The sequence below is a fragment of the Podarcis raffonei genome, chromosome 13 (assembly GCF_027172205.1).
Source record: "Podarcis raffonei isolate rPodRaf1 chromosome 13, rPodRaf1.pri, whole genome shotgun sequence".
NCBI classification, from domain to species: Eukaryota; Metazoa; Chordata; class Lepidosauria; order Squamata; family Lacertidae; genus Podarcis; species Podarcis raffonei.
The window spans coordinates 19171236-19197741 of NC_070614.1; the positions used below are offsets into that span (position 1 = coordinate 19171236).

At 43.4% G+C, this 26506-nt stretch overlaps 1 protein-coding gene across 2 annotated transcripts; it reads left to right on the top strand.

Annotated features, from left to right (window-relative positions):
• CCDC47 (coiled-coil domain containing 47) lies at nt 1-25228 on the top strand. 2 transcript variants are annotated; one of them, XM_053361712.1, is made up of 13 exons: nt 1-123; nt 6462-6724; nt 8826-8933; nt 10320-10494; nt 11551-11672; nt 13460-13525; nt 14568-14669; nt 15663-15773; nt 18050-18135; nt 19253-19311; nt 20254-20363; nt 22192-22359; nt 24555-25228. In XM_053361712.1, exons 2-13 carry the CDS (start codon nt 6467-6469, stop codon nt 24633-24635), a joined length of 1446 nt encoding a protein of 481 aa, XP_053217687.1. In that variant the 5' UTR covers nt 1-123; nt 6462-6466; the 3' UTR covers nt 24636-25228. The 2 variants fall into 2 exon arrangements, with proteins under 2 accessions (XP_053217687.1, XP_053217688.1); XM_053361713.1 differs by having other exon boundaries at nt 48-143.
• The last annotated feature ends 1278 nt before the right edge of the window (nt 25229-26506 follow it).

The following is a 26506-nucleotide window of genomic DNA, read 5'->3' on the forward strand; positions in this document are numbered from 1 at the left end:
AGACTTACGCAACTCGCGTACCTTACGGGAGGAGGAGGAAGGAAACCGCGAGCGTAAAGTCCGGCAGGCAGGCAGGCGAGCTGGGCCTCGGGAACGTCGTTGTAGCGGCAGCGCCGGCCTCAGGTACCCCGGGGTTGCGCCGGGTGGGTCAGTTTGAAGGGTTCGGGGTACGGGGAGAGGGGTGAAGGCTAAGGCGAGTCCGCTGGGCTCTTCTCTCGCCCTCCCAGGTCTCTGGGTGGTTCCTAAGCGAGTGAAAAGCGGCTCCATAGGGGTAGACAGTTGGCTGCCCCCTCTCCAGGCCTGGGACGAAATCTCCTTTGGAATTTGTAGGTCGGTCTCCAGGACACGTGTGTACGTACGACACGTGTGTGGCCGACCCCACCCCGGTCGTGGGAACGGTGTTGAAATAATAACTGTTTTGTAAGCTGCTTCTGCTGCCGCTGTTACAAGGAAAGATGTTTTGTTTTTTTGTTTCCTCCCCCCGTTCTCTTTTATTGTACTTAATTATTATTTACAGTGCTTTTCAATTGAGTGTTGCTTGCAAGCTGCCCAAGCTTGCTTTTGTTTTTATTGCTGGGTAGCTATATAAATAATAAAAAGAGGAGGTTATAGAAGCAGAGATTGGCTTGTAAGGTTGTGGTGTGGGTTTTTTTATCTTGATGGGGGAAGAGTGTGTGTGTATGCAACACACGTGTGTGTTCATTGGGAGAGGACAAAATATCTTAACAGTATGGCATAGAGATAGGGGGAATGCTGTTTTATGTCACATAGCTCAGATGGCTCTCATAGGAACTCTTGGAGTTCCTGCAGCTCTGTGTGTGGGAATTTTGTGACCTGTTTGGTAAAACATGGTGGGAAAATCCAAAGTACATAATCTCTTATACGCTTAGAAAATGGATGCTGGCTTCCTGGAATTCGACAGCATAATTTTTTCTTTTTTCCAGCCTCCGTTTTCTTTTCACCTGACAGTATACAGTGCTTGTCCAAAATCACTTAATGTGGCTTAGTTTTACCTGCTAAAGCTCTTTAACTACCTGCCCTACTCAGATTTGGAATTAAAAACCACTGAAGGGAAGAGCACATTTGTGCTCCTGGTTGGCCACTGTGAGAACAGCTTGTTGGACAAGATGGCCTGATCTGACAGGCTTTTATTCCGCTCTTAAAAGGGACAGATAATTTCCTGGTCATGCTTGGGAATGGGGAGACTACTCTGTAAATCTGAGTATGGAACCAGGTGGTTGAGGTGGAGTGGGGAGACTTTTTCAGCAGAATTGAGTATAGTTCTGAAAGGGTACAGTTCTAAATCAGGCTTGGATAAACCTATTTTGTTTTTCCCCTACAATCCAGTGGTTCACCAGCTTGAGTTTGAGGTGAAATGATAGCTAGGGTAGAAGAGCCAGATACAGAGATATCTCATTGCTTGCTGCTCCTAGGATGTATGTATGTACAAGCTAGTGAGCCAGGCTGCTGTTATAACTAGAGTAGCCTTCTCCAACCCCAACCTGGTGTCCCCTCTGGGTGTTTTAAACTGCACATCCCATTATCACTAATTCTACCATGCTGCCTGGTGTTGATGGCAGGGGTCCAAAACATTTGGAGGGCACCAGGTTGGGGCACACTGAACTCAAATTGCCGCTTGCCCATGAAGCTCACTAGTTGACCTTTTTTAAAAAAAAATAAAATTTTAAAATCTTTACATATAAATTCCTGCTTTTCAATTGCTTATACATTTCTTAAACTTTCCACCTTTCCTTTCGTATTGTTCTTAATCCCATCCCATTCATTCTATTAGACATTTCACCTAACACATACATATTCTTCTTTTTCATATACCATCGTTTTTCTTCAGCTGCTCATATTTTGAATGCTGCTCGCAATTTCATCTGGTTATGATATTTTTTCAGATATTCCAAAAGCTTGTTGACCTTGAGCTGGTCTCTCCCTCTCTTTCAAACCTTTCAGGGTTGTTGTGAGAGCAAACAGAATTGGTGGGAAATCTACAGCTAAACTATTCATCGGGGTTTCTGACAGCCTAGATGGTGGAAGCCTTTTTGATTTTACTATGTTAAACAGTTGCAGGTCAGAAACTCCTACTGTGATCGTCAGGTAATCTATCTGAAGAGCTCAGTCTTACCTTCCACCTGTGCCTGCTCTAAATAGATAGGTATATTAGCAGGAAGACCAGAAGTACCAGGCATATTAAGGGTAGGATGATTTTATTTTATTACTTATTTTTTTCACAAAATTTGTACACCCATTTTGTCATAAAAGCCCAACACTCCGCCCTCAGCCCCAGCTTATTTATCTCTCTAACCTCCCTACGCAGGTGGCACTGTGGGTTTAACCACAGAGCCTAGGGCTTGCTGATCAGAAGGTCAGCGGTTCGAATCCCCGCGGCAGGGTGAGCTCCCGTTGCTCGGTCCCTGCTCCTGCCAACCTAGCAGTTCGAAAGCACGTCAAAGTGCAAGTAGATAAATAGGTACCGCTCTGGCGGGAAGGTAAACGGCGTTTCCGTGCGCTGCTCTGGTTCGCCAGAAGCGACTTAGTCATGCTGGCCACGTGACCCGGAAGCTGTACGCCGGCTCCCTTGGCCAATAAAGCGAGATGAGTGTCTCAACCCCGGAGTCGGTCACGACTGGACCTAATGGTCAGGGGTCCCTGTACCTTTACCTTTAACCTCCCTACAAGCAAGCAAGCAAAGCCTTCTGCGTGTAACCTGTTCCTACTCCTCCCTCTTCAATCATCTTCTGGCCGTGGGGAAATGATTGAACAGGAGAGGAAGGTGTGGAAGTCCTTGATGCTATGCCAGCCTGACCTCTCTCTTCTGGCACTGCTCTTCATTCTCCTATCCTGTATCTTCTCCTGCCTCTGCCTCTTGCCTCCTGGCTGTTACAGACTCCCCCAGATCACTGATCCCTCCTTCTTAGTCGTTCTCTGCAATTCCCCTTCTCCCGGTTGACCACTCATTGGTATTCAGCCACCACTCCTTAGTGTCCAGCCCAGTCCCTGATAACAGCAGGCAAGTAGAGAGACTGGGCTACATTTTTAGTTTGAAAGCAGCTGTTGCTCTGCACACTTGAGTCAATTTAGCATTCAGAGAGTGTGTGCCAAAAGCACTACAGCAGCCTATTTCTCCTCCACGCATCCTTTTTTATTTCCCAAGCCTGCCTGCTTATAAAACGTAGCTGATGGATGGAAGCGCTCTGGCTGCTCTTGCTAATTTTAGATTGCCTAACCTAGATTGAGTTCCTTTTAAGGAGCTACTCCTTGTAACTGTGGAATACGGAAGGCTGCGGTGTTGCAAGCGGCAGGTACTGACAACAGGCATTGACAGTGTCAGTCTGTAACATAACCCTAACAAGGACCTCAGCTCTCAACGATACTGTGATGTGAGATTTGCAGATGGGTGCAATTCATTTTTTATTGATTGCTGTCCAAAACAGCAGTCTTCTTCCAGCAGCGAATGGAAACTTCCCAGTGCTACACAGTAATTTACTAACTATACTGAGAAGTGTTATATGAGTTATGGACGATGACAGTTGCTTGTACAGCAGGTGAGCTGTATTGTAACCAGGGTGGATTTGATTTAAATCACGATTTAAATCACTAGTCAGTAAGGCTTGATTTAATTTTTTTTTTTTTTTTTTGCAGAAAGACTCATTTTTGCTGGTATAATCTTAATATTTACAACCAGATGAAGGTTTCATTTTTGGAATAATAAATTTTCAGAGTAGTTTTTATAGTTATATCAAAAATTACTGTACTGGTTTGGTTATACTATTAGAAATACACTGACAGATAATTATGAAATTGTGAGGTTTGATAAGTTAACTGTATATTTGGAAAACTTTTCTGCTGTACTTTATTGGAAGGAGAAAAAAATCATTTCCTTAATAACAATTTAACAGTTTACTTAACTGAAACAATAACATTATAGCATATGTATCCATGTTTGTTAACTGATGTGGTTAAACAATTTTTTTTTAAAAACACACCTTAGACTGAGTTTTAGCACACATGAAAAACTTAAAACACATCCTTATTTCCTGGTGAATAGCCTTTGGACTATAATGTAACTTAAATAGAAAACTATCTTTAGAAAGATTTTTCCTCCAAAAGCATTTCATTTTAAAAATCCAATTTAAATAAAAAAAGTGATTATTTATTTATTTATTTATTTATTTATTTTTGAATCATTGATTTTTATCCACCCTGATTGTAACATGGGCATGAGTTCTATAAAGTGAAGTCCAACATTGGTCTGGTTCACACATAGTGCTTTTTTAACTATAGTTAAACCATGGCTTAGTATTGTGAGCTGTGTCCAGAGGCTTATATATGATTTATTTACTGCCCGCAAACCACAGTCTGAAGCCGTGGTTTTTTGTTGGCTTAGAAACATCGGTTTCTTTTATCCATGGCTTGAACCAAGCAGTCTTCCTTAACTAACTATGGTTTATTTGGCATCCCATCCCACACTTGCCAAGCTACAGCAAACAAGAGCAGCTGCAAAATGAACCAAATTTTGGAGAAACAAGCCATGCTTTGTTTGATCACAACTTTTTAACTCAAGGTTTGTTAAATAAATTATAGCTTATCATTATGTGCAGATCAGGCAATTTTCTGTTGGACATTTTCAGCTTAGAGTCTCAAACTTTTGACAAAGTCTATCATTTCCTTAAGTAAACATTTTCCCCGTTTGCATGCACATGTATGTGTGTGGGTTGATTGGTGACTGTCATCCTATATACAACCTTCTGTTGGAGGTTGCACTTCTTAGCTGTGACTGCTAAACAGGATGGAGTCTCCAGAATCTGTACTTCTGGATACTAGACGTTTGGGATATGTAACAGGGGATGATTTTTTACTTCATGCTTTGATAGCGGGCTCCCAGAGTCATTTTGCTGATCACTTTCGGAAAAGAGGGGCTGAACTATATGGATACTTTGATAATCCAGCTCTTAAATTAGATAGGTTGCAATCCTGTACCCATTTACCTGAGAGTAAGCCCAACTGAACTCAGGGGGACTTACTTCTGTGCAGACAGGCATTGGATTGCACTATCAGTGCTCAAAAGGTGGGTAGTCCAAACCAATGATTGGCAAACCTGTCACCCTATGGTGACAGAAAGGAGAACAAGCTCAAATTTTAGTGTGTTCAGGAAGAGGTTTTGTCCCTCTACCATATTAGTAGTCTCTTTCCTCTTTTATATCTGAGTAATTGAGAAGTGTTGTGCAATGCTACTTCTGTGTAGCTAAAAAGAAACTTAGGGTGTGGCTCCCTCCCTCCCCTGTAATTTATTGTTCAGTTTTTGTTATAACAAATCAACAACAGATTTAGTACACCTATTCAAAAACAGAGGGTAACAAATCAACAACAGATTTAGTAGTACAGTGGTACCTCGGGTTACATACACTTCAGGTTACAGACTCCGCTAACCCAGAAATAGTACCTCGGGTTAAGAACTTTGCTTCAGGATGAGAATAGAAATCGTGCTCCGGAGGCGCGGCGGCAGCAGGAGGCCCCATTAGCTAAAGTGGTGCTTCAGGTTAAGAACAGTTTCAGGTTAAGAATGGACCTCCGGAACGAATTAAGTACTTAACTCGAGGTACCACTGTACACCTATTCAAAAACAGAGGGTGACTTTGGCTACGTACCTATACAGTCATACCTCGGGTTGAATGTGCTTCAGGTTGAGCGCTTTCGGGTTACGCTCCGCAGCAACCTGAAAGTAACGGAGTGCGTTACTTCCAGGTTTCGCCGCATGCGCAGACGCTCAAAATGACGTCACGCACATGCGCGGAAGCGGCAAAACGCGATCCGTGCACGCGCCAACGCGTCTTACTTTTTATTCAGGATGCAAACGGGGCTCCAGAACGGATCCCGTTCGCATCCTGAGGTACCACTGTAATTTCTTTTATTTTCATGGGTTTCATGTCAATTAGTTGAAGAACTGTCTACATTTGCTCTTAAAACAGTCTAGATTTGTGCATATGCAACTGTTTGTACCAGTCTGTAGTGAAAGTGTCTACATGCATTTTTCAATACCTCAAGCTTCTAAGTGAGCTCTGTCAATGCAATTTTTCATAATTAGCCAAACTAATAGTTCAAATTTACCCCTTTTTGGTCTTGCCAGTAACATGCAGGAGGTGGCCTTTTGCTCTTAGAACCATGTGTCTGCACACGACTGTTTCCCTGGCCCACAGACATGTCTTACATTTCCTAGAGGAGCATAGTGTAGAAGTGTTGTAACATGACCACCACATCTTTATTTGTGCACCTGATATGTAAATGGCATGCAGCTATAACTACAAATTGATAAATTTCCCAGCGTGTTGCTTGCAGCCGACAGGGAATTGCCAGCCTCTTGAGTTGCTATTTTAGGAAGGGGCATGCGCTGGATGTTTCTGTATTCCCAGGTCTAAAGATTTCGGTATTTGCTGCCTTTTTGCTTTTCCCAGCAATAATGAGAAGCGTGTGCTTCCTGGTGGCCGCTCTCTTCATCCCGTGGGGCCTCGTTTGGGCAAAGTTTGATGAGTTTGACGACGGCGATGACATTGTGGAATATGACGATAATGACTTTGCTGAGTTTGAAGATGTGATAGAAGATCCTGCGACTGAATCTCCCCAGCGGGTCGTCACGACCGAAGATGACGAGGAGGAGGCCACTGTTGAGCTTGAAGGTCAAGACGAAAATCTTGACTTTGAGGATGCTGATGCGCAGGTGATAAAGCCGGGGGAAGGGCCTGTCCTGTTCTTTGTCATTTTTGGTTTGAGGGAGGGTTGCTGATGGTGGAGTTACGAGGTTGGCCAGTCTATTCCACTGGCAAACCCAGATTTTATATATTAATTAGGTTTTATGTTGTATTTAATTAATGATTACATTGCTGTACTGTTTTTCACAAACGCTTCCAAAACGGGGTACAAAGATGCAAAGCTTAACATTAAGGTTGCCATGTTTTGATGAGTAAAAAAGAGGACACATTTGCCGGCTTCTGCTTTTAACTATGGATCACTGCGATGACTGTATACCCATGAAAAAGAGGACGTGTCCTGGAAAAAGAGGACATATGGCAATCCTAAATTCAAAAGACCAATTAAGTTGAAGGAAAATAATCACTACAGAAAGCAGAAGCATCATTAAACAAACAGTCAACACAGGGGCTCCTTGAAAAACAAAATAATTGAGTTTTTTTAAATTAAAAAAACATTAGCGGGCATGGGGAGGCATAGGAACTTCTTGAGAAGGGGCATCTCATAACACTGGGGCATTAATGGTAACACCCCTGCTGTAGAGAAGCAGAATGCAGCATTGCTTGTGGCATGAGGTTTGGCAATCACTCCCTCGTGGCTGGATGTGGTCTTTGCAGCAAGCTTTCCCAAGCCTTGGAAAGCAATCATGAGCACATAAACTTGGAAGTAAGTCCCGCTCAGTTCAGGTAGGTAAATAGATGTAGGCTGGCAGTCTAAATACTTCAAATCTGCACCATTTTTCTGCACGTGGATTGAGTTCCAGGTCGGACGATCGTGTAGGCTATACTGAAGTACCCATCATTGCAATCAGATGTCTTCTTGGCATCCTTATTCTTTTGAAGTCACATCCTTGCTAACTTGATTGATCTTGCACTGTACCTCAACTCACATGTTTGTGTCTGCCACCTCCCGTTTCATCCACCTGATGGAATATGCTGTTGCTTACGAAAGCTCATGCCACAATTAAGCAATCAGTCTCAAGGGTGTTACTGTGCTCTGTCTTGCAGTTACCACAGACCTACAGATCATCTTTAGGATTGCAAAGGCAGTAGGGCAGGGATGAGGAAGGTAATTCAGCTTGAGGGCCACATTTCATCACAGGCAACCTTCCATGGACTAGTTAGACACGGTGGATGGCACAGTTGATAAGACTTCTCTTGCTTTCTTCAGAAGGCTACATTCTAGGCCTGCAAAAGTCAAAGTTCTCTACATACACCCAGACATATCTCTCTATCCTCTTTCCAGGCAAACAGGCAATCTTATCACCAACCGGGGATATGTTTCAGTCAGGCAAAACTGCACTTGTGGAGTGCATGGAACAGAGCAAGTCGTGACTGAGGCCTGGGGAGAGTCATGAAGGCCAGATGGAGGGCAGCACCCAGCCCCTGATCCTGAGGAGCATCTGTAGATAGGATTCTATTAAATTCAGACACCTGGAGACTTGGTGTCAACGGCACCTACCTTTTCAAGCCATGAGAGCGCTCTTGGGTTAACTCCTTTTTGATGTTTACAGTAGGGCACGTTGTCCCTTTGTTGTTTGCACAGCCTCCAAGTGTGGATTAACATTGTCACCTCTTTGCGTTGTGCCTGCGCTAGGAAGAAACGTAGCTGGCCATCCCATTCAATTTCGTTGCGGAAGCTGGTATGAAAGATGCAGCCTTCTTTTTCCCAGCTAGGCAAACGTAGATGTGCTACACTCCACAGCCACCCAGATTCTATCAAACATAGCAGAGAAACCATTGCAAACAATTACCAGGTTTTCTAGAAGCAAGTTTAATGTCATATACCGAGCTACTCTGAATTGGCTGAAGGTACATGCTGCTGTTATATTTAATCCAAAATCTCGGTTTGCTCAGGGGCCCAATGGATATTATTTTGGAGCCCTATGTGAGCTGCTCTGAGTTTTCCAAAGGAAGACTGAACTATAAGGATTAAATTTCACAATTCAGGGTGGCTCCTTCAGTTTAAAGCTGTATCCAGTGGCAGTTCCAACAGTAAATATAGATACAGTAGAAGTCTACTTTGTTGAAACATCTGACATTTTTCTGTATTTTTTTGCTTGCTTATTGTAGGAAGGTGATACAGAGAGTGAGCCTTACGACGATGAAGAGTTTGAAGGCTACGAGGAGAAACCTGATGCATCTCCCGGCAAGAGTAAAGATCCTATAACAATTGTTGATGTAAGCCCATGTACTAAGAGTTTTGCATGTAGCCCCTAATTAACAGTAGCTCATAGTGGCCCTAACCTAATTCAACATCACTAAGCTTCATTGGGTTGTTTCCAACCAAATAATAGAAGTAGATCCTGTTGAAATAAGCAGACTCGGCTAGCTTAAGTGGGTTGATTTCAGTGGGTTTGCTCTTGAGTATAACTTAGTTGGATGTAATCGTTCATGTGTTGATCTTTCTTTCATTTGCTGTTTTCCACTATACTCCCCCCCCCACTTCCACAGAAAGCATACAGGTTTTCTGGTGCTAGGCCCCATCCCATGTGAAGTTAGTCAACTGCCCAGAGTGAGCTTCTGTTCTTTCAAAGACGCTGTGCAGTTGCTCAGTATCCTGTCATTCTTTTCTAGTAACTGTACATTGCCTGACATTGCAGCAGTGCCCAGGTTTTAGGCTGTAGAAAAGGTAATTAAATTTCATTAAGTTGTAGGGTTGAATGGGCCGGGGTAATCACTGAAGTATTTATTATTAATTAATTAATATTACAGTAGTACCTTGGTTGTTGAATGGCTCCCGAACAAATCGGCTCCCGAATGCCGCAAACCCAGAAGTAAGTGTTCCGGTTTGCAAACATTTTTTGGAAGCCAAACGTCCGATGTGGCTTCCGATTTAGTGTAGGAAGCTCCTGAAGCCAATCAGAAGCTGCGCCTTGGTTTTCGAATGGTTTTGCGAGTCGAACGGACTCCTGGAATGGATTAAGTTTGACAACCAAGGTACCACTGTATTATTATTAAATTAAATTAAATTTGTATACCGCCTTTCATCCGAAGATCACAGGGTGGTTCACAACATAAACATACAAAATGAGAACACATAATACAGAGCAAAACAAAAACAAACCAATAACCCCTCCCCTCCCACAAATTTAAAAAGCCACAAAATGTTCGGTCAGCTAAGCTTGCTCATAGAGAAGTGTTTTTGCCTTGTGCCTAAAGATATGCAATGAAGGTGCCAGGCAAGCTTCCTTGGGGAGAGCATTTCACAAGCAGGGAGTCACTGTAGAAAAGGCCCATTCTCAAGTTGCTGCCCTCTGGGCCTCTTAGGGAAAAGGGCACACAAAGACGGGGTCTCAGATGATGAGCGCAGGGTGCAGGTTGGGTCATATGGGGAGAGGCATGCAAAGCACCGAGCCACTGCCCAACGCAGGATTGTTTTGATTCAATATATTATGTCTTGAATTTAGTAGGTGGTATAGTAACTGGTAGTTCCTAAAAGAATAAAAAAAGAACAACACACAAGGTGTCTTATAACTTGCAACCAGCTGTTGTTGTTGTTGTTGTTGAGCAACTGATTTCCTCCCAAAATGAAGTAATTTTAACAATGTCCAAATTCAACCACAGGTCCCTGCCCACCTCCAAAATAGCTGGGAGAGTTACTACATGGAAATCTTAATGGTGACGGGGCTGCTTGCTTACATCATGAACTACATCATTGGGAAGAATAAGAACAACCGCCTGGCTCAGGCCTGGTTCAATAGTCACCGGGAGCTGCTTGAAAGTAACTTTGCCCTTGTTGGTAAGTTGCATCCTAAAGCCTGCCTAGTAGGTCCTTACTCCTTACTCCTTCCCCAACACTTGACCAGAGTTACAGGAGAGGTGCTGAGGATTCATAAAGTTGGTGTGGATCAAAGAGTAGCTTGGCCCAAGAAGGTGGCAGGAGGAGAGAATGAATTTAAAGTGTGTGCAAAATCAGCCAAGTTCTTCAAACCTCCTCCCGAGTTTTTCAGTTTTCAGTTGTGTGAGCTGAGATGTCAAACGGAGGAGTGAGACATATCTTGCATTAGAGGGCTGAAGTCTGGTGAGATGCTAAAGGAATCAAGTCTGGGGTTGAAGAGGTAAAAACTGAACGCGGAAAGTGCAGAATCTTAGGGAGAGGCCAGCACTGAGCAAAGAGGGAACAATACTCCCAGGAAATCCATTGCAGTGTTGGAAGGAGCAAGAAAAAGAGCAAGGTAAAATTGGGAAGGGTGCATTGCTGAAAGAGATAAAAGTGACAGTCTGCTTAGAGATTGCAAAACTTAAGAGACTGCAAAGAGTTCACAAAGAAATCAGAGAAGTACTTACAGAAGATAAGTCTGTAAGAGCGCACAAATTCAGAGAGCTGGGGATTGTTCCAAAAGGGGATGCCACAGGAGGCTGCTGGAGGAGAAAAAGTGGAATATCAGCGTAGAGCAAGGTTTCAGGCTTTTTGAAGCACACCTTTTTGCATGCTTGAGCAGACTTGATGTTATACACAGATGGTATATGTAAGATCTGATCACATCCCATTTTTAAGGTGGAAAGTAGGGGTGGAGGTGATCTTTTGGGTATACCGTTGCAGGTCATTTAAGGCTTTTCGGATCCCCATCTTCATGTTGAAAAGCCTGAAAGGCAACAGGGAGGCAGAGCAGTCACTGGAGTATTGGTGCAGCATGTTGCAGCTATCCCATCCCCATTGGAAGGCAGGCTGCAGTATTTCATACCGAGCAAAGCCTCTGAGTTGTCAGAAGCAGCCCTCCATATGGCACACTGCAGCGTTGTCTTAAGTATACAGTAATAAACTTTCGTTGATCAGCTTATGCTTTCTTTTAAGGGGATGACGGCACAAATAAAGAAGCCACAAGCACGGGCAAGCTGAACCAAGAGAACGAACATATTTATAACCTGTGGTGCTCCGGGAGGGTGTGCTGTGAGGGCATGCTTATACAGCTCAAGGTATGAGAGAAAGCATCTCAAAGCGTTGTATGCATTACATGTCTGCAAGTTGAGTATTTAGGCAGCAGACTACAAATGTCTTCACTCTGTTAAAAAGCACAGGAGGATGAAGGTTGGCGGGTGGGGCGGGACACAGACATTGCAAGACCCTATAGCGTAAATGCCAGTGAATCAAGCAGCACCTCTTTTTGGAATCAACTACCCAGGTAGTATTTCATTATATAAATAAGCGCCTTTGGGACGACATAGAATTAACACACCCACACAAACAATCCATATGAAATGGCAGTGGTGTTCACTGTATTATTGTTATTTTTAATAACTCTGCGGAGAGAGCAGGAATAGAACACTTGTTTCCAGATAGGAACTACAGCTGAACAGAAGAGAGAGAAAGTTTTGAAGCAAACTGGGTAACCAACAGCTCAGCCCCACCTTTTACCCTGGCAGAAAACAGGACCATGTGGAAAGGCAAGGCTCCATTCTGCTTGGCCGCTTGCAGGAGGAACGCAGTTCATCTGCCTTCCTGCCTCAACAGACATGCCTCCCCAGCCTGATCTCCCGCTATGACAGGGCCCAGGCTTGCATTCTGGCTCTTGTTTAGATTGGTCAGTGTCCTCCTTTCTGAGGTGCGTCTGATCTCGTCATTGTACACACTTTGGGTCAGTGCACACAGTTTTGCACAGGGGGAAATGGACAGAATATTCCTCCCATTGCAGTGTTGCTGTTGCTGACTGCTGTTTATTTGGTTTAATTAACAATCTTGAAATGTTTATGCATTACATGGTTTACTTGATAGGTTAAGCTGTATGTAACGTGCCCTAGGACCACATAGCGAAGGGCGGACTAGACACATGACGGGGCTAGACCTGCTGGAATAGCTTCTCAGCAGGAGCGTAGTGCTGCTTGCTGGGAGTGGTAAGACAGTGACTAGGTTGGGGCTGCACAGGCGCATCAGTGAGAGGGCAGTGTTGGTTCTGCAGCATGCCTGCATAGCTCAAATCTCACCACTCTCTTCCTCCTCTTCCTCTTCCTCCTCCTGGTAAGCAACAGCAATGCTCCACCCCACTAGGCTAGCTGCTCCTGGGGTTGCAAATGCATTTAAATAAAAATAAATGTGTGGAGAACACAAATGATCCCAGAAGGTGGTCTTGAAATTGCACAATGCAGCAGCTTTGCTGAAGATAATGATGCCTTGGTCTGGTCATGGCACACGTTAAGTTTCCTTTTTTTTAATAATAATTTTTATTAAGTTTTCCATTTTAACAATCCAGTCAAATCACATTAAATATTCCAAATTATACAAATACATATCATAAAGTCCAAATATTTTGCCAAATTATAAATTTTTGTTGGGGCTTCCCATGCTTCAAGTTCAGTGGGGTCCAATCATCTTATGTTTCTACTGCCTTGAGTTTCCAAAAGTTCCTTCTTTGAGTCCTCCTGTTGTTATCCTTGGCACACGTTAAGTTTCCAGGTGGAAGAAGATATTGCTAACTTCTCCAAACCAGGCCATTTTGAATTATGTGGTGGAAGAAGAGCAGGGTTTAAATGTAATAATATGAAAGAAGCAATAAATACCAAGCTCAGATGATTATAATCAATAATTATTGGGAGCTGCAGTAGATCTTCCTTGCACTAGCAGGACGCGCCAGTATTTACATTTGTGAGGCAGGGAGTCCTACGGTACATCTCACATAAGCTGATTTTAATGGGCCTTGCAAGAACATGCCATTCTATGCTGCAAGTCTGGAGCAGGGTTTCACCACGGTCCAAATGCTGTCTTTCAGTTTCTCAAGAGACAAGACTTGCTGAACGTTCTCGCTCGCATGATGAGGCCATCCTGTGACCAAGTGGTAAGTGTTAATTCTGTGGCCTAAGGGAGCTTTTTAAGTTCATGAAACTATATTTGAGGTGCATGTTACACACAGAAATGAGTGAATTCCATGCTGCCACAGTATTGCTGAGAATGTTGTTACTTAATAAAAGCAACTCCCCCAAGTTTCTAGCACTTGAGCCTGCGAAGGCAGACTTCTTAACCTGTGGTGTTTGCTGAAATTCTCGGAAGCCCGAGAGAGTCTCAGCAGAATTTTGGAATAGGGAGCATTGCTCTGCATAAGAACTTGCCTGGCTCCGTGTCCATCAGAATCGTAGCACGTTATGCAGAAATAATTATACGCACATTTTGTAATTTATTCTGGCTGCAGAATTCTGTGCTTCTTTGTCTAGAACTACCGAGAGTTGCTCTCGCTGCATGCTGCAACTGAAAGCGTGTAGCAATGCCAGCCGCTAATAATACTCTCTGTCATTCATTCCTAACCCAAAGTTAGGAATTACTGTCCAAAACGGGAATAGCTGTGTAGGCATGCAATGAGAGGTTGTCCTGCCAATTCTTTCCATTTCCCTGCCATCATAAGGGGCTTGAATGTAGGACTGTGATTTCTTTTACTGGGAATATCCTTTGCAGTAGAATTAAGCGAAGCAATGCTTCACTTACTGGGTGGGTTAAAAAGACTGCAGTTCAGTTTAATGTGGTTCGAAGAAAACTGTTGACACTGCTTAGGGTGATAAAGTATGCAGTAAGTTGTTCTAGCAGTGGTAACACCTTGCTGCTAGAAGGGACCTATTATTTGCTCACCTGGTGCTGTGTTATGAAGGAGAAGTAGTCGTTTATGTTATGCCCTCTTGTAATTATATTTTAGAGGACCTTTGTAATTACCTTGGGGCTCCTATCCAACCTGACCCTGATCTTTGCTGATAGCCCTTTGTAAAGTCTGAATCTATTTTTGCTTTTGGCAATGGCATGGAGTCCTGGTCACTGCTTTCCTTTTTCTTGTATTTATGTCCTTTTTTGTGTGTGCAAGCCTGGATGTGACAATCGTTCTTTCTGTTGCTCAGCAAATAAAAGTTACCATGAACGATGACGACATGGATACCTACGTGTTTGCTGTTGGGACAAGAAAAGCTTTGGTGCGGCTTCAGAAGGAAATGCAGGACCTGGTATGTCCTGGGACATTGGGAGGAAACCAGAATATATGTAATGTACTTGAAAATGCATAAAAATGGCATTTGGCCCTAAATTGCCTTAATGGTACGCTTCTTTAAACCACCTGATGTAGTCTGCTGCTAAGAACCTTGACTTGGGTGCAGTCGTTGCGTTTTCTGAACATAATTCATCACAGTGGGGTGTTACAAATGTACTGCTAACCAATGGTTTAGTGCTACATGGACCCTCTGCCTCATGTTTTGTCAACCCTTCATTCCCTGCAATTCCTTCCCTGGTTTGTCACAATCCATAGTTTCTTTCATGCCATTTGAACTAACAAACAGTGGTTTGTGGTTGCTCAGCAAACCAAAATCGAAAACCACAGCATGGTTCTATTTTCTGCCTCAAGCCAGGAAGGGAAGGAATTTCAGCGTGCGAAGAGAGGATAGAGGAAAAGCATTGGCGGTACACCCAATTTCCTTTATGATGTAAATGAGTTTTTTTTATACTCACTGTATTATTAAAGTGCAGGTGATACACCTGAGTGATGATCATATATGCTAGCCTTAGTCTATCATTCATAAGATCTAATTCAAAAACTTCCTTTAGTGCCAATAGAATTTCAAGATTCAGCCTCTATGCCAGTTATAAAAAAGAGATAAAGTTTGTTGATTTGGAGCATTTTTGTCTTTATAATTTACCTAGACATGCCATTAAAATGCCCTAACGTACCCTGAGGCTTCAGGGAGGTCATTAAAAAAAAATCCCACAAATGTAATAAAAAACAAAATTGTTGTGTATGCATATGCATGCTTTTTCTTTTGGGTCTCTTGAGTCTTCAGAGGCAGGCGGCAGTCTATGAATTGACCAGGGCTTCAGTTCTAGCTCTTGGGAACTTAAAGCAGTTCCTAAGGTTTAAGTAAATTGTGCGAACACCTGTTTACTTAAGGGGAGGTAGACGCAGTCCAGACCATGCTTGTCATAACGTGGCAATTTCTTCTTGGCAGAGTGAGTTCTGCAGTGACAAACCCAAGACCGCAGTGAAGTATGGGCTGCCAGAGTCATTGGCTATCCTGTCTGAGATGGGTGAGGTCACAGAAGGAATGATGGATACCAAGGTAATGTGGTTTGGGTTTTTTTGGTGTTTTTTTTAAAAAGATAAAATCTTTCAGGCTGTGGTTGGTGTGAACTCTCATGAGAGCTATAACAGGGCACTCAGATGCTTGAACTTTGTCTTCTGAGGTCGCCATCTACAAAACTGCACCTTGGAATCACCTTACTCATCCCCCCCCCCCAAGAATCCTTCTGTCTTGGACAGCTATGAAAAATGGAACATTCAGCTTTGTGGGGTTGTTGTTTAGTCGTTTAGTCGTGTCTGACTCTTCATGACCCCATGGACCAGAGCACGCCAGGCACTCCTGTCTTCCACTGCCTCCCGCAGTTTGGTCAAACTCATGCTGGTAGCTTCAAGAACACTATCCAACCATCTCGTCCTCTGTCGTCCCCTTCTCCTTGTGCCCTCCATCTTTCCCAGCATCAGGGTCTTTTCCAGGGAGTCTTCTCTTCTCATGAGGTGGCCAAAGTATTGGAGCCTCAGCTTCACGATCTGTCCTTCCAGTGAGCACTCAGGGCTCCCAAATTGCAGTAAGAAAGATACCTTGCTGTTGTTGATAATTTGAGGGTTGCTCCGGTACATGGGAAAGAGTCTTAGATTATTGTACCATCTCCCACTATTTTTTCCAAGTTTGACCACACTTCTCCCATATTTGCATATTCCCTAATTGTTCCTTATTTTCCAATTCTTTGTTATAACATACAACCATTAGTTCATGCAAGACCAGGATGATGATGATGATGATGATAAAGATTTTTACATTTACTTCCCGTCTTTCACCAGCAGGTCATAGGGCAGATTGCAACAATTTGAAACCCAGTATTTAAAAAAAGGTTAGAACAAATGACAGTCACAGGAATTGGGTGCAAAATGAAAACATTTTCAGTATTTGCCAAAAGCTGTGGGGTGGGCATTCCACAACTTAAGGGCTGCCAACAGATGTCTTCTCCTTTATTATTTCCCCCCTTTATATAGTGAAGATATTTTCATGCAGGGCTCAGGGTTTTTCCTGATTGATAGCTCTCTGAGGTTACAATGCCATAGCAACAACTAATACGTCTCATTGTTTTATTATTGTTCCTGGATTCTGCAACTATTCTTCCTAATACAGCAGCATAGCCACATGGTAATAGCGGTTTATACGGGGAAAGAAAGCCCTCCTTGTGATGTTAGCTGATATGATATTACATTGACTCTGGGCACTCTGGGCTTCTTTTCTGACCAAAGAAAATTTAGCCGTACCTTCTGTCATCTTGTGAGTCATGTGTTATTTCTCTTTAGTGGCATATTCATGAAGAAAAATAGGATTTGGGGCAATACATTTTCATTTTAATCATTGAAAATCTACTCAGCCCAGATTTTTTTTTCATTTCCCATTTTCTTTTAGATGTTTTCTGTTTCTTGCAGCAGCTGACTGTGTTTGAATTCAGTCAGCTGGTCTCCATTTTGATTAGGCAGATCCGAAGAGACCTTCAGGGCGCGTTACATTTGTTTATCATTTCATCTTCATTCCTTTTCAGTAGGATAAAACCAAACTGTTCTGATTTATTCATATTGATTTTGTACCCAGGTACTTTGCTAGGATCTTTTGAGATTTTTATCAGTACCCTAAAAAGATTTCCTGGCTTTCTATACACTTCCAGCCCAGAGACATCTGACGGGCCATTTTTGGTAATAAAATGCTGATCTGACCCAGCATGGCTCATCTTGTGGTGCTGATTGCATCATTATGGATGCAACAGGGGGAAAATGTAGTTTATTCAGGTAGTGTATACTATTTCATAAGCAATGAAGAGCTCCTCAGTGTGCTTTCTAGGAACATTTCGTTTAGGAGAAAGCAGGCGAGGGCCATAGCTCAGTGGTAAAAGCATCTGTTTTCTCTGCAGAAGGTCCCAGGTTTAATCCCTGGTGTCTCCAGGTAGGGCAGAGAGAGAGAGCCAGCTACCTGAACCCTGGAGGACCACCGACAGTCACTGCAGACAATACTGGGCCAGATGAACCAATGGCCTAAGGCAGCTTCCTACGTTACAGTACAGTCGTACCTTGGAAGTCGAACGGAATCCATTCCAGAAGTCCGTTCGACTTCCAAAACGTTCGAAAGCCAGAGCACAGCTTCTGATTGGCTGCAAGATTGGACATTCAGCTTTCAAAAATAGTTCGCAAACCAGAACAGTCACTTCCGGGTTTGCGGCATTCGGGAGCCAAAATGTTCGGGAACTAAGCTCTTTGACTTCCAAGCTACGACTGCATTCCAGATCTTCTTTTTTCTTCTTCTTCTAGATGATCCATTACCTCACACATTATGCTGACAAGATTGAGTCCGTCCATTTTTCGGACCAGTTTTCCGGTCCAAAACTTATGCAAGAGTAAGTATGACACAGTAAATAGCATGCCTTCAAATTAATGTTGTACTGAACTTAGTAAAGGGGGTGGGAGAGAGAACAACCACCACTGTAGGCAATCTCCTTTATTATCCAGAGAGCAGAGAAGGGTGCTCATATAGTGCTGTTCCTCTGGTCATGATAGCCATGAGTTGGGGATTCCAAACTGGCCTGGTCACATAATTTATTTAGTTTACAGTAGGCTTTGGCTTTTCTTCAGCACCAGAGGTCAGCTCTACAGTATGCGAAGTGGGAGTGCTTAAAATAGGGCAGTCAGTAAGAAAGCACTGTTTCTTTAGAGCAGCTATATGATCCAGCTCAGGCACCCCCAAACTCGGCTCTCCAGATGTTTTGGGACTACAACTCCCATCATCCCTGACCACTGGTCCTGTTAGCTATGGATGATGGGAGTTGTAGTCCCAATTCATCTGGAGGGGTGAGTTTGGGGGTGCCTGATACAGCTGTTGGCTAATCCACAGCTGCTTGAAGAAGGATGCGCAGAAGGAATTATAGGTTGTGTCCCAGTTACTGCCCATTAGACCATCATGCTTCCCACAGCAGTCTGCTAAGTGGTCTGTTTTGCAGCAAGTCAGAGGGTAAGGATCTGTCATGGGTTGGCCTCCTCTGTGGAAGGAGCAGATTTCCATGACAGATTCTCCACTGCTGGTAAAAGACACCTGGATGCAATTGGGCTTCTCCTTGTAGGATGCTTTTTCTTGAGTGTCTTAACACTTTGCAGTGGAGGGAGACTATTGTTTAATCAGATTTTTTTTCTCATCAGTGTTTCCAGCAGGGTTTATTGTGGGAAATGTATTCACAAACGCCATGCAAGGAAGTGGTGGTTGTTTAATTTATTCGTCGCTTTTTTTTCACCACAAAGCGACTCCAGGAGCACTCAAAAAATCTCTTTGCAGGAAATTGCTGCGATAGCTTAAAATCTTCCAGATTGGCCCATAATGAAGAATGCATGTAAACGCACCCAAAACAGGAGCCCATCATGTGATTTTAGCTTATGGTGATTTTAGTTACTGCCATGTTTCCTTTGTTTATTACATTCTGTAATATCCTTCCACAAATGCTTTTTTTGTTGTTGTTCTTCTAGGGAAGGTCAGCCTTTGAAACTGCCTGAAACTAAAAAGACACTATTGTTTACTTTTAATGGTAAGCAACCATGCCGGTTTTCAAACTACTTTTCTTGAGGATGTAAAACGTTACAATTGGGAGCACATTTCACAGTACAAATATAACTTGTATTGTCTTGTGGGTAAGAGATTATTTATTTTCAGTAGTAGTTTCCCCCTCCCTGTAGTTATAAGAGGGAGGTCACAATAGGGCAGTGTCCCAGAATCACAGTCACAGCTTTCTTCTTGCATACCAATGCAGGTGAAGCAGGAAAGATAATGGGGGGTCCTAGAAAATCTTTCGGCAGGAGCGTTTCTAAATACTGGAAAAATCTATAGTTGTCCTCTGTCAATGAATTGTGCAGGAAAATCAGCTGTGTGCAAAAGTTATGACAACAATTCTAAAAGTATGGGTGAGTTGGAATGATGCAGTCGGGGGAGGGGGATTAAAAAATTGTCCAGTAGCACCTTAGAGACCAACTAAGTTTGTTCTGGGTATAAGCTTTCGTGTGCATGCACACTTCTTCAGATACTACTTCAGATTATCGAGCATAATGGGCAATTTTTAAAATTTTTTATTTTGCCTGCGTCAGATGAACACGGCTACCTACCTGGATTTGGAATGATGCAGTAATTCTGTTTAGGAGACAGTGTTTAAAACAGGGATTGTAATCTCTGCATTGTTGGATTACACTCCCATCAGCCAAAGGTCAAGGAAGACATGACAGTTTAGAGGGTAACAGATTAGCCACCCCTGATTTAAAAACCATATGCTTTTTAAGTACCTTTTCCCTTGTATACAAATTCGATAAACTTTCGTAATAAACTAATTTAATCAGCTAATTAATGAAGCGCCCATTCAAACTTCTGTCCCAGAAATGGAGTAATGCAGAAACACTTCTGTTCCAACTATTGTTTCTGAATGCTTTTCCTTTTCTTCAATGCCTTTAAGCTTAGGAAAGTTTACTTTTGCTTTTTCTAGTGCCTGGATCAGGCAACACCTCCCCAAAAGATATGGAAGCTCTGCTGCCTCTGATGAACATGGTTATTTATTCCATTGACAAAGCAAAAAAATTCCGTCTGAACAGAGAGGTAAGTCATGTGCTAATTGATGTGTATGGCTCTTGTTAAAAGTACAGTTTACAAAATCCTTGATAATTCCCTTATTGTCACTCTTTCTTACAGATACATACCTGAGAGAGTGCTCTCGGCTGACTAGCGTTAGTTGCAACGGGACATGATATAGCTGAGAAGGGAAATAGCGGTCATTTAGATTGGGGAGTGGGGAATGGATTCAGTCAGTGGACTGGATCCTGACCTCCCCTAAACATTGTGGCCCACTTTGACCAGTGGGTGCAACCGCCACGGCTATGGCAAGCATTTTCCTTGGCCCACACAGTTATATTTCAAGCCTTGCAGGCAAAGGAAGTGGGATTTGCAGCAGCAGCTGCTGGTCAAACCAGGCAGGCAAAGATGGTGTTTCTCTACATGGCTTGTTGTAAGTGCCAATCAGCTGTTTGGTGCTCATAGCAGGCGCTGCTTTGGTCAGGGATCAGCTGTACTACAGAGTTCCCAGTTGGGAGCTTGATAGTGTTACCAATTTTAGCAGGGCTTATTATCAGCACCAGTCAGCTGATAGTTTGTGCTGATCAGCTAAAACGTTACTGATTTATTTATTTTTTTGCAGCCAAATATACATAATAGCAAGGGACGCGGGTGTCACTGTGGGTTAAATCACAGAGCCTAGGACTTGCCAATTAGAAGGTCGGCGGTTCAAATCCCCGCGACGGGGTGAGCTCCCGTTGCTCGGGCCCTGCTCCTGCCAACCTAGCAGTTCAAAAGCACTTCAAAGTGCAAGTAGATAAATAGGTACCGCTCGGGGGGAAGGTAAACGGCGTTTCCGTGCGCTGCTCTGGTTCGCCAGAAGTGGCTTAGTCATGCTGGCCACATGACCTGGAAGCTGTACGCCAGCTCCCTCGGCCAATAAAGCGAGATGAGCATCGCAACCCCAGAGTCAGTCACGACTGGACCTAATGGTCAGGGGTCCCTTTACCTTTACCTTATACATAATAGCAGGTGTGGGGCAGGTGAGTGTTGGTTGTGGAAAACAACCTCACAGCCAAATTAGTCCCTGTTGGATCTGATTTGGCCTGCGGGCTGCTTTAGATGTTCAGGGTTCAGGTAACGCCAAGCTGTAAATGTTAAACCAGCACATTGACATGCGCTTGGAAGAACACAGAAAACCAGTTCCAGGGCTGGATAATTGTTGTACGGTACTCTTTTTAGAAGGGACGCGGGTGGCGCTGTGGGTAAAACCCCAGCGCCTAGGACTTGCCGATCGCATGGTCGGCGGTTCGAATCCCCGCGGCGGGGTGCGCTCCCATCGTTCGGTCCCAGCGCCTGCCAACCTAGCAGTTTGAAAGCACCCCCGGTGCAAGTAGATAAATAGGGACCGCTTACCAGCGGGAAGGTAAACGGCGTTCCGTGTGCTGTGCTGGCTCGCCAGATGCAGCTTGTCACGCTGGCCACGTGACCCGGAAGTGTCTGCGGACAGCGCTGGCTCCCGGCCTATAGAGTGAGTCGAGAGCACAACCCTAGAGTCTGGCAAGACTGGCCCGTACGGGCAGGGGTACCTTTACCTTTACCTTTTACTCTTTTTAGAAAGAGGAGAGCAACTGTGCACTGTACCTGCCGACACTCTCAAAGAGTCATCAAGGGCAGCTCGCGTAAACGTTTCAGAGTAGTGTGTTGTAATATTGTAATCCAGCCAGTTTTGACCAGTTCGGGACTAAGCTTTGTCAGATAGGAGTATTGAGAGATTTTTATCTCCCGTGCTGAGCTCATTGCAACACTGCCTGATGCACTAAAGGTTTGTTCATACTGTGACTTGTTTGTGTCTCTCCCTTGCTTCGGGGCAAAGGGCAAACAAAAAGCGGATAAGAATAGGGCACGTGTAGAAGAGAACTTTCTGAAACTGACTCATGTGCAAAGACAAGAGGCTGCTCAGTCCCGCCGGGAGGAGAAGAAACGGGCCGAGAAAGAGAGAATCATGAATGAGGAAGATCCAGAGAAGCAGCGCCGCTTGGAGGTAAAATGAGCTTTAGATGCAAGCCCCATTGTACCAGGGCAGGGTTTCCCAAACTTGTGTCTCCAGCTGTTGTTGGACTACAAATCCCATCATTCCTAGCTAGCAAGACCAGTGGTCAGGGATGATGGGAATTGTAGTCCAAAAAATAGCTGGTGATCCAAGTTTGGGAAACCCTGTACTTGAGCATAGTGGAAAATCAAGCTCTTACCAAAGTTGCTGGCGCTCGTGAGGTGAAGAGCACACCCTTTCTGAGATCTCTGGTGTGTTTAAAATGAGCATTATAAGTTTGGAATGCTCACTTACTTGTAAAATTCAGTGGTGACCCATGTGTCATCGTCCCCCCACTTCTGCTTGTCTAGTTTATACGTGGTAATGGGAAGAATGCATCACTTTCTGCTTCTATTTGCATGTAGAAATAGCAGGTACGGTGGATATACAATAGAGATTAATCCATGGAAAGCGATCTGTAGAGATAAGCTTTTTAAGCGAGTCATTCTCAAAGTAATAAGTTGTGCTCCCCATGAAGCTGTTTGGAAAGCTTCCATAGCTCCTGCTATAGCCATCTGTGTACATCCTGCCTTTTACATTAAGTTTGTAGGCATCCGGCTTTTCCTCCAGATTGAGCTGAGCTTGGGTGTCTGCCCCAATATCCCAGAATGAAAGATGTCAGCTTTTTCAGGCACTCTTGGGGGTTTAGATGGTCACTTGATATCACTGACCCCCTGATCTAGAAGTTTTTCAAAATTGTTCTGCTGTTTTCTCCTCTGTTGGCCCATTAGGTTCCTATGCGGGGTCTTAGCATTCCACCTATGCTTCCTCATTCTAGCCCCTTAGTGCTAGATGCTTTAAGGCTCTAGGCGCTGTATCCTTAAGATCTCTCCAGCTGGAGCTTTGTACAACAACAACAATCTTTATTATGGTCCAGAGACCCAACAAAACATTACAAATCAATACAGAGTTCATACAGCGGAGCTTTGTATTTTTCAGAACAACGTGGTTGTATGATCCCCCAATACAGGTTTGGCCTTCCAAGTAGCTCAACAGGTACTAGTGCCTTTTTCCCCTGTGACTTTCCAACCCCATGGAGGAAACATCAATATCCAACAAAGCCTTGTGGCTTTCATAAAACCTGTATGTTAGCAGAGACTTGTTTGCTCCTAAAAAAGAAAGAGAAGAATTCTCATTTTCATTTTTACAAAATTTGCATATTGACATTTCACAAAAATACAAACCATACATTCATCATCGACTTCCTTCTCCCCTTCCGTGGTTCATTTTGTTAACCCTTTACCGCTGCGTATTCTAATTATTCCATCTTCTCTCAGTTTTATTTCAATAAACTTTATACCATTGTTCCTTTTTGTCCTTTCTTGGCAACTCTTACCTAGATGGTTTGAGTCCTTTGCTCTGGCTTATGCCCCAGCAATGCCAAATGGTAATTTTAGTCAATTTTATTTAGGGGTGTAGCAGCCTTAGTAGTCCTTTGAGAGAGAACCCCCTTAGTAGAGTTTTGTAGGGCCTCCGATTGCACAGTCACAAGACATTTTAAAGATAGAAATCCCTGCCTTGGCCAGGGATTTTGGGTGAATTATCCTGCGGAGACCTCAAGCAATAGAAATTGGTAACTACCAGGATTGGCTTAGGAGGTAGCAATTTCCTCTGTTGGATGTCCTCTTGCCTGTGAAGAGAGGGAAGGAAAATCTTACCAGGTACATTTCTGTTCTTGTAGACAGGAGAGCATTGGGTTCCTGCCAATGTCAAAACAGTCAGTTCTCTGTTCGGGTTTTGTGGTAGGTTGGGCTACTTGGGACTCTTGCATGTCCAAGCTGTAGAGTGGATTAGCTGGCCATATTTTCTTAGTGATTGATTATTGCAGTGTTTTGGCTTCCAGCCAGCCTGGGTATTCGATGGGAAGTTCCACCTCCTTAGAAAGTCATATCATTTTGCTCTCCTGCAGAAATTCACTAGGCAACAGTTTATTTCCCTACCCCACAGCAAGATGTGGGAGAGATCTTTGGATCACCCACAACAACCGAGTCACATGCGGTTGCATTTGTGGCACAACAAAGTTGATTACCTGGAAAAACCGTTAGCCTATACTCCCAACTTTATTTCCTTGATGACTTTGAATTCGTGCTTTTGTTTTCACAAGCAAAACACACATGGACTCACGCAGTTTGTCACCTTTCCAACAGGAGGCTGCTTTGCGGCGTGAGCAGAAGAAACTTGAGAAGAAGCAAATGAAAATGAAGCAAATCAAAGTGAAAGCCATGTGAAGAACAGAGCTGCGAGAAACCTCTTTCTTGGTGCCAACCCTAGAATTGCAATTTGCTTCCTACAATGAACTAATTATATTCCTGACCTTAATCATTGCCCATTAAGAACCACTTCTGACACTAGCCTTTGTTGCTCATGGGATTATGTTCAAAGCGTTTCTGTGAATGTGTACATGTGGTAAGGTTTGTTAGAACGCCAAGGAGCTTTTCCTGGGTGAATCGCAGGATTTTTCCTGGAAACGTTGCGTGGGTCATCAGTTCTGATTTAACTTCTACGTGTGCCTGCGTGCACTGGGTTGCTTCAAAAAGTGATCCCATAAACACCAAAGTTACATTTCAGTCGGCAGCAAGCGAGGTGTTCTTTGCATTGGCACTCCCAGCAGGTAGGATACAACCCTGAAGCCCACTTCAGTCCCCCTTGGTGTGTGGGACTGGACTGCTAATAAATATTTTCAGGGTTGCAGCCACTGCTCTGGTTTTATGTACATGCAGATGTGTATATAGAGAGCTTTGCAATTGTCTTCCATGTTGTTGGATTGTTCATTTTACCCTACTTGCTTTGGTATTGGAGAAAATTGCAATATTCCTTGGAATTCTTTGACTCCTTGTTTCTTTAAAAGTGTGTGTGTGTGTGTGTGTGTGTGTATATATATATATATATATATATATATATATATATATATATATGGGAAGTTTCCTAGAATGTGCCAGCAATGCATATGCACTTTGATACTATTTTTGGGAATGGGGCAAAATAAAGACTTAAAATGGCCAAAATTAAAGAACAACCAACCATCCTTCATGATGGGGTGGAGGTGGAACACCACTCTTGTAATTGGCGCAGCCAGCACAGTTAGATATCAAGCGATTAAGCACAAAACACAAATGCTTTCAATAATTCAGGTTTTAAAACCAATTGTAGCGCATGAGAGAAGGGGAGATTTCCTTCTTTCACAGCTCTCAAAATAGGAAGGTACTAAATGGGTATTATTTAAATACTTGCAGTTTTTCAAATCATTAATCTGGAATTATCCGGGGGGCGGGGAGCTGCTGAGTGTAGTTTGGGGCAAGCATATTGGAAATCAATCTGTGGATGACATATTGAAAAGCCTGTGTGCGGATAAGCATTGCTGTTCAAGCTTCGTAGGATCTGGGCCTGAAGATTTGTGCATGATATTGTTGGTGTGTAAGTTGGCAATTTGGAAACGACAGGTGCAAAAGAATTTGCCCAGTGATAGGTATTTGATTTTTCTAAACATATATATAGATATGTATCTGGTTTAAAACAATGTGACCCTATCTGTTAAATTGCACAGAAATTGGGGGGGGGGGGCATAACAGTTGGTGAGCCCCCTGCTGCTGCATAAAGTTTTCTGTGGAATCAAACATGGTTCCTCGTGCATCGGCCCGTTACTGAAAGCCATCCCAACACAGCAAACTAGCGTGTATCTGCACATGGATTTGCTGTGCCCATTTCCCCATGTGGATGGTGCTTGCTGGTTCTGGCTGAGTTCACATGTTGGGTTCCTTTCCTTCTCTAGACAGATGCCTATGTGTGTTTGTTTAGCAGCTTTTTCTGCATTTCAGTGTGTTCTAATTGTGTCTCACCTTCCCTGGTAATTTCTTCTTTTTATGTTTCTGAGGCCGCTGGCTATATAACAGTTTGGCAAGGAGCTAGGGACTAAAATAACTGTGCAATTATTCCCCAGCAAGGTAGAATAATTTTTTTTTAGAGGAGTTTACCTTTTGTTTCTGTTAAAGGTTATTTACTGAGGAGTTGGTGTATGCTGGGGAAACTGGAGTTTCTCAACACTTTGCAGTCTTGTGGAATTGCTGCATTTTATAAATGCTTGACTAGCTGGCATTTAATC

Excerpts from the sequence above, each read along its gene's own strand:
- CCDC47 (XM_053361712.1), top strand. The coding sequence starts at position 6,467 with ATGAGAAGCGTGTGCTTCCTGGTGGCCGCTCTCTTCATCCCGTGGGGC. Across the intron at positions 8,934-10,319 it reads ATCCTATAACAATTGTTGAT|GTCCCTGCCCACCTCCAAAA; the intron begins GTAAGCCCATGT and ends ATTCAACCACAG. Across the intron at positions 11,673-13,459 it reads GCATGCTTATACAGCTCAAG|TTTCTCAAGAGACAAGACTT; the intron begins GTATGAGAGAAA and ends GCTGTCTTTCAG.